This window comes from Lactuca serriola, chromosome 5, assembly GCF_051521515.1.
Source record: "Lactuca serriola cultivar US96UC23 chromosome 5, Lser_US96UC23_V15, whole genome shotgun sequence".
In the NCBI taxonomy this organism is placed as follows: Eukaryota; Viridiplantae; Streptophyta; class Magnoliopsida; order Asterales; family Asteraceae; genus Lactuca; species Lactuca serriola.
In genome coordinates, this window is record NC_136412.1 from 301,571,249 (window position 1) to 301,580,158 (window position 8,910).

At 34.2% G+C, this 8,910-nt stretch overlaps 1 protein-coding gene across 1 annotated transcript; it reads right to left on the reverse strand.

Annotated features, from left to right (window-relative positions):
- Positions 1 to 4,050: 4,050 nt before the first annotated feature.
- Positions 4,051 to 8,310, reverse strand: LOC145054776 (sugar transport protein 13-like). The gene is made up of 4 exons (XM_079003031.1): positions 8,078 to 8,310; positions 7,405 to 7,727; positions 5,326 to 5,450; positions 4,051 to 5,253 (listed from the first exon to the last, which is right to left on the reverse strand). Exons 1-4 carry the CDS (start codon positions 8,211 to 8,213, stop codon positions 4,272 to 4,274), a joined length of 1,566 nt encoding a protein of 521 aa, XP_078859157.1. The 5' UTR covers positions 8,214 to 8,310; the 3' UTR covers positions 4,051 to 4,271.
- Between the last annotated feature and the right edge of the window lie 600 nt (positions 8,311 to 8,910).

Sequence of the window (8,910 nt, forward strand, 5' to 3'; positions counted from 1 at the left end):
CTCAAATACACCATATAAAGCAAGTATGGATATTGTGGGAGATCACCTTCTCGAGCTCCGGTTGACTGTACACATTGCATTTTCTCTTCTCCTTCTTGAAGTTCATTCTTTTAAAAATGTTTATAAAAAAATCTCAGATCCTTAGTTTGAGTTTGGAATCCCACGAGGGTTCATCAAAATCCCTCAAACCAGGGATTTGATACCTATTTGTAACGTCCTATTTTTCACAACCAAAATTTTTATTTTTATATTAGGTAAAAACATTGTTTCCACAAAACCAAGTTAAATAGAAGCATGAGTGTCAAATGCAGTTATCCCAAAAATCAGAGTATCATAATATGCATAATCATAAAAACTGTCAATGAGTGTGTACAGTCAAGCCTTTGACTTCCCGCAATCATCAAAAATACATGAAACACATTTTAATCCACACCTGTAAGCACGAAGCTTAGTGAGTTCCCCAAACATATCACATACAACACGTCATAATAATCAACTATGGGTTATTAACAACCTTGGGACTATCAACAATATTAAATATCACATACATCACAACAATATAAACAAATATGGGTTATCAGCAACCCTGGGACTATCAACAGTCCTATGGGCTCATAGCAGTCATATGGGTTATCAGCAACCGTGTGAACTATCAACAGTTCTGAAGTTATCAACAACAATAATCAATAAATAAGACCCAACAATACAATGAGGAGATTCACCTTGCAAATAGAAGACTAACACCAAAACTCTCTGACAATGATGCCTGGTACTAAGAATCACCTAATGATCAATATATAAGTACCCTTTGAGTCTACACACTAAAATCCTTAAGTTGGCCAAACGTTAATTTAGTTAAAAGTCAACAGTCAAAGTCAAACCTAGTTGACCTTCCATGTCGTGGCCACTCATAGGCCACACTGTGGAAGCTACACCATAAAACAGTCATGGTGATACCAGTCTCCACATTGTGGCAAGCATGCTGCCATGCCGTGGGAACTGTGCTCTCACAAGTTAACGAAATAAGCTCTTAACCCTTAACCATATGAACCATAAATCTTAGATCTGAATCTTCTCAAGGTCTAGATGGATATGTTTTCCAACTTTATCTATTAAGATATCGTAATAACCCAAGATCTCAAATCCTAAGCTCTTAATGGTTATAACCACTACATAGACACTAAACTAAGCCATGAAAGTCTCATTTCTGACCACCACCATGGTCCAGAATTCAAATGAGGCATGAAAATGGGTTATCAACAACCATGTGAACTATCAGCAGTTCTGAAGTTATCAACAACAACAATCAAGAAATAAGACCCAGCTGGTCTGGCATGCACATACTATAATATAGGTAATACAATGAGGAGATTCATCTTGCAAATAGAAGACTAACACCAAAACTCTCTGAAAGTGATGCCTGGTACTAAGAATCACCTAATGATCAATATAGAAGTACCCTCTGAGTCTACGCACTAAAATCCTTAAGTTGGCCAAACGTCAATTTAATTAAAAGTCAACGGTCAAAGTCAACCCCAGTTGACCTTCCATGTCGTGGCCACCCATAGGCCACACTGTGGAAGCTACACCATAAAACAGTCATGGTGATACCAGTCTCCACATTGTGGCAAGCATGATGTCATGCCGTGGGAACTATGTTCTCACAAGTTAACAAAATAAGCTCTTAACCCTTAACCCCATGAACCACAAATCTTAGATCTGAATCTTCTCAAGGTCTAGATGGATATATTTTCCAACTTTATCTATTAAGATATCATAATAACCCAAGATCTAAAATCCTAAGCTCTTAATGATTGCAACCACTACATAGACACCAAACTAAGCCATGAAAGTCTCATTTCTGACCACCACCATGGTACAAAATTCAAATGAGACATGAAAAGGTTTGAGAATTCACTGAAACTCCAAGAACACGAAGATATGGACCAAAAAGCTTATAAAATGACATGGAACCAGATCTAGATATCTAATGAGCATGGTGAAAAATTTATACCTCCAAAAGTTTAAGAATGTGATGAAGATGTAAGATCTAAGCTAGAACCAAGCACACAAGCACCAAAATAGACTCCTTCTTCCTTCAATCTTCACAAAAGTGGCTTTACACACACCAAAAACACATACGGAGGCTATGGTTTGGATGAGATAGGATCTCAGAGGGTGGAGGCTGCAAAATAAGAAAAAACCTAAGAGTTAGTGCCTTTAAATAGGGTACAAACCCAGAGATCTAGGATTTTCACCAAAATAGGCGCCACGTCGTGGCCAAAACCTTGCCACACCATGTCATCCATTACGAGTGCGCGCCCCATTTAGACGATGTCGCGCTGTGACACCTAGTGTGTCACTCTGTGGCCAAGCCAAAGATGCTCAAAATAAGATTCGTAATTAAATTAAACTCAAAAGAAAATATACCTGGAAAAACGGATGTTACAGTTTCTTTGAGGTTCCAGAAGGGTTCTGGAAGCCTTCCTTAGCTGATAAGGATAACCAAATTGAATAAGATAAAATAGGAATATTTTATTATTCATATTAAGGTTTATCTTGGTGATCCACCGACTATAAATAGAGACCCTAGGCATAGGATTTTTGGGGGTAACCCTCTTGAGAAGCAAAATTTGTAAATTCTCTCATCTCTCCTATCTCCAGTTCGTTCCTAAGGCTTCTAGGGTATTAGGTGTGAACCATTGAGACATCCATACTTTTGTTGCTTGCTTTCCAAAGAATACTTGAGAATCAAGAGTAGAGCACTTTCAATAATACTCAAAGGTATGTAATTCAATCCTTGTGACTTTCGATTATACCTAGTTTAATTTATAGTTTTCATAGTATGTTGCTATTATGAGAAAACCATAGATATTTAGGTTGCATGTGCCCATAAAATAGTTTTATGATTCTGATGCGTATTTAATTTATTTTGTAACCTAGAAAACGCATCAGATATCGTAGCCCGTGAAGGCCCCCCCTGTGATTTTATTGGATATTTAGGTCACTTCTTAACCTTATATCTCATTTTCAAAGTTAATACCAGATTTTGCAACCTGGTTCCATGAAATACATTCAAACGATTAATACACGAGTTTCCCCATGGTAATTCAAGGTTACCTCATGTTTAATCAAGAACAATTGTTTTTGATCTTTCGAGCATACAATTATTCAAGGTTGTTCCATAGAGTATGAGCATAAACACGGTTTTAAAGTACAATTTATTGTTTGTCTTATTTTTTTTTAATCAAGAACAACTTATTGTTCAAGTTTTCCCCATAAAGTACGAGCATGAGCTTCCATACTAATATAGTTTAAAATACTATCATTAACCCACTGCCCTATTGTTGAATATACCCACATACATGTTTGAAAAATATTTCATTTTCCATATGTTTTATTCTTAGGTTTATCAATAGCAAACACAGACAAATAACAACCTTTCACATAAAGGTCTCCCATCTTGCATTTTCAAACATTATATTTAAAACCATTCAAATTGATAATTCTACTTATATTAGCTATGATCATTCAAACAACTCATTACCAAATCATAACCACCTAAGGATCTTATACCAATCTGATGGGTTAACACAAAACCACAACAATAAACAAATGCACAATTAGTCTCTGTTTGTCAAAACTTTCCTAACTTTAAAACAAATAGGACACTCGATAATGAATATTCATTAACCCAAAACGTTAGGTAAGCAACTAATACGAGACACTTGAAATTTGTATGGAAAACCTCAAAATGAGAGGATAAACCACGATACCACTTAGGACACTTACAATCTACCACCGCCAATAGTGGAGAAATACAAATTATTCTCTAAGTATACTAGAGACATACAACAAACTTCACATTCTTGGAAGAAATCAATTCAAATGTATGGAATCACAAATTAAAATCACAAGTAACTAAATCATGCACATAAATAAAAAAAAACAGAAGGCTAGATTTTTTTTTTTTTTTGCTTAATTATAAACCATTTGTCACAAAGCAACTTGTAAATACAAACTAAGGATAAAACTTTTTTTAATGCACCATGTCACAACGTCATCAGAGTGTTGTAAAATTCATATAGGAAGAAGGTCAAACAAGATTAAAATTTAAAACCTAGAATTGTTTTTCTTATTCGGTTTTATACTTTACCGACTAAAAAAAATAAAAGCAATTCATAAACATCAACTAAATTATACTCCATATTCCATAGCTTTTATTTTTGTATAGCTTTACCCTAATATTTTCACACAAACAGGCCCAGTCTCTACAAAGGCCCAACAAACCCATTCTTCTTTGCCAAATCATCATGATGAACATACTCATCATCATCATGCATAAACCTCTTCCACAACCAATGCTTCTTCCACACCCTCTCCGTCATCTCTTCAATCGGAATATTCTTCGTCTCCGGCACCAAAAACCACACAAAAATCGACATAATCAACACCCACCCCGAAAAGAACAAGAAGATCCCAAACTTAAAATGGCAAAGCATCGACAGAAAAGCTTGAGCAATCACGAACGTAAACACCAAGTTTATACACACAGTAATACTCTGCCCGGCTGACCGTGTTTCGAGCGGGAAAGTCTCACTCGGAATCAACCACCCTAACGGCCCCCACGACCACGCGAACGCCGAGATAAACGTACACACCATGATCACAACCAGAACAGCGAAACCAGTGCTGAGGTTATCCGAGGTTTCGGTGACTTTGATTCCGAGGATGATTGCGATTACAACTTGTGCGAAGAACATCTGGACTCCGGCTTCCAGGAGAAGAATCCGACGACCGAGTTTGTCGACGGAGTAGATTGATACGATCGTGGAGAGGACGTTGACGGCGCCGGTGATCACGGTGGAGTAAAGAGAAGCGTCGTTTCCGAAGCCGAGGGTACTGAATAGCACCGGTGCGTAGAACATAATGGCGTTGATGCCGGTGAATTGTTGGAAGAATTGTAGGGCGATGGAGATGATGAGTGGTGGTCGGTTCTTGCGGAGGAGGAGGTTGCGGAATGGGTGTTTGACTTCTTTAGCGATACGACTTGCTTCAACGAGCTCTAAATACTCCGGTTCCACATTATCAGTTCCTCGTATCTTTCTTAGAACAGCTTTTCCTTCTTCTAATTTGCCTCTTTCGATCAAACTGTTTGGTGTGTCAACCACCAAGAGTGCGCCGACTGTCAACATCAACGCCGGGATTCCGGCTAACCCTAGGGAGAGTCTCCACCCCCAACCCCCTTCAATCCTGTCAATTAAACCCAATAAATAAATGTATTTGAATATATATATTTTTTATTTATTTATGAAATTAACTTACTTTGCTGTTCCATAGTTGACGAGGTTGGCGAAAAGAATCCCAATTGTAACATTAAGTTGAAACAAGATGTTGAGACCTCCACGTATTCTTGTGGGTGCTATTTCCGATAGAAATACTGGAACAGCCTGAAATAAAATCATTAATTCATCACACGTTATGATTTGATTTTGATTGATTAATTAATTAATTCACGTTTATTTGCCAAACATTTTTCAATTATTATCATGTACTCGAACTGGTTCATTACGTATCAGTTTTGTCATATTTATATAAAGATATTATTGATGTAATAATTTTATTACAACGTGCAACTATGCTTTTAGCCTTTTTTTAAGATTACGAATTAAAAATTTAAAACTAAAAACTTCAGTTTAGGACGAAATCATGTGCAATTATTAAACTTTAGAAATGCCAAGAAAGTTGGAATGGGGAAAGATCGACGGATATATATGATATGATCCTAGGATAAGAAAAGAGGATATGTTGTCATCCGACATAAATTGAAAGATTAGATCGTAGTAATATCCAAAGCATGCCAAACATGCACTACACATCACTATTTTCAATTTTTAAACAAAACACATGATTCAACTTTTTGGGATGGGACCTTTTTATCTTATCTAATGCTATATGAATTAAGGCCACGGATTTTTTGAGGATAAATCTCGTTGTATTTATTAATGTTTGAAAAATATGAGGTGTAAATCCGTATTGCATTTATTGTTTGCTTCAAAAAGTTATTTAAACAACTAGATATATACAGAACGAAAATTAAGTCGTATAAACGTTTGGTTTGCATCAAAAGATTCTTTGGTTGTAGTATCCATTTTTTTTTGAAAGAAAATATGAAAATGATAACTAATTTGACTTTACTATCATAGAAATTTTATTTTATTTTTGTTTTCCATTCCATTTATATCATTTATGACATTTTAAATGGATAATCAGAGCTGTCTTTCTTTAAACCAACACGTAGTGGTTGGGTGGACCATATGATATGCTTCCCTAAAGACTTGAAAAAATTTCTTTGCTTTATTTCAGCTTTGTGTGTGGAAAATATCTTTTCATTTAATGCATAACTATTATTGTTAACTTCAGCTTTGTGTGTGGAAAATATATTTTACTCCGTATTTAATGCATAATTATTATTGTTATTATTGGTTATGATTTTTTTGGAAGTAAACTATAGATAAAATGAATGATAAGGAATAAAATTGACATGATAAAGAAATAAACAAAATAACGAAATGTGATATTAGATTTTATATTAGTTGTTTTGTATAATAATTAAATACTATAACATATACGTTTAACATATTAAATACATTATTAAATTATATTTAAGATAAAATATAATAAATATTTAAAACTCATAAAAGATAATATAAAAAAAAAATACTTTTTGAAAAACAAATTCACAATTTGATTAAATTTTGAAAAAATTACGAAGATAATGTTCATTAAAACTACTTACCATACATTATCCATATTTCTTTTCTTGTGCACAAAAAAAAACAGTAATAGATAAGAATGAAATTAAATCATAGTAACATGCATCCTCTTTTGCATAAGAATAATTTATTATTTATATTATCTTTAAACTTGAATTATCCTTTATCACCTTTACATGTTAAAAGTGGATTTATTTATTTTCCTCTTAATAACAACGGCAATGAAGATAATAATATAATACTATTCAAAGTCAAGACTTAAAAGTACCTAAATCTACTATATATGTGACAACAATAATAGACCATCACATAAAAGAATCAACTTAAAATCACCATTGTTGACTATACCCACGATGCTGATATATTGAGAATCTGAATTTGTTGAAAAATATATTATTTTGTATCAACTTCAAATCAACATTGTGGACTACTCATGCATTAAGAATCTGAATTTGTTGAAACTATATTATTTTGTATCATACCCCGTCGACAGATCCAAAATCAAGGATTTATAATTTTATACTATACGTTTAAGTAAGCTGTACTAATTTGTTATTAGTTTATTAATCATTAATTTTTAATTATTAAAAAAGACAAAATAAAGATTTTGAGGAATCGAACAAATTACCTGATTAGCAAAACCAACACCACAACCAAGCAAAATCCTCCCAACAATGAGCATGGCAAGGTTTTGAGCAGCGGCATTGAAGATAACTCCGAAGATGAAGAAAACTCCGGCAATCAACATAGTCAGCCTTCTTCCAAGTCTCCTCGTGGTGTAAGACGCGAAGAAAGTTGCTGTCAATCCAGCGAGATACAAGGAAGAAGTGAATAGTTGTAAGCCCTGATTGTCATATTTGCAGTAATTACTACCAAGTTTGCCTTCCTCCGTCTTCCTATACACCACCGGAAAAAACTTCTTCAAAAAATCCGGCATCGCCGTCACTCCACCTGTGTAGATCACAATCAATTTTTGTGTTATTAAAAATAACGAAAATCGTTACGATCTACCTACCTAACACTCTAATTAAGAAAAATTAACATAATAATAATTGAATTAGATATTTCAATCGGATTTCACGTTGAAAACGATCGATGTCGAATATATTAATTGTTGAATGCCAGATCTGAACAATCATTCAATCAACAACTAAATTGGGGCGTTAAGCAAAACGATGATATTCTTCTGATTTGATCATTCCTCTAATTAGCCAAATAAAGTGAAAATCAAATCCTCATTATCGGATTCAGAATATGATCTGTTAATGAGATTTGAGAAGGAGAGTTTGATGTCTGTTTACCTGAAACTCCGACGTCGTAACCAAACATAAGGCCGCCGGTTGCTGCCATAATGCATGAGATGATGACAATAGGCGTGATTTTGGCCTCAAACTCTACTCCTCCGGCGGCGGCTACCGCTAATCCTCCGCCTGCCATCCCGGTAGGATAAAGGTGAAATCTCTGGATGTGATATTTCGATAAAACAAAGAGACGATCACTCAGGATTAACTCTAAACTGAAAACTGGTTTATCTGGCTAACGAAAGGGTTTAAATAGGGAAATTTGGAGAAGTGGAAAACGTATTGTTTGTTTTCACGGGATGTGGGGTCCACCAATCAAATATTGACATCTGTACTTATCATCTTTTTTTTCTTCTTTGCCGGCTCAGACAGTCGTCACACAGATTCTGATTTCCTAACTTTCCTTACATTACGCTCTCGCCAAATTTTATCTGTTACCAATTTATTTTTCCACATCAATAAATAGTATTTTATAAATAGTTAAATATCTTTTTATATTTTGTTTCTGTTTATCTTTCCTACTTACATTAGATAATAACATTTAATTCTCTCTTAATATCTCAATTTGATTTTTATCTTTATCTTATCTATTGGGTAGAAGATAAGTAAAATAAAAAAGTAAAAGGATATTTGATTTTCTATTTTATTTACCAATTCTAATTTTAAAGCAATTGCAAAAACTATTTTTAAATCCTTCAACTTTTTTTTAAAAAATCATCTATTATTTTTTCAGATGTGTTATCGAAGGTACTCAGTTATGTCGGCATTTTATAGGTTTTCTAATCACAATTTTATAAGGATTACTTTGACGCATTTATTCACATGTTTGGAGG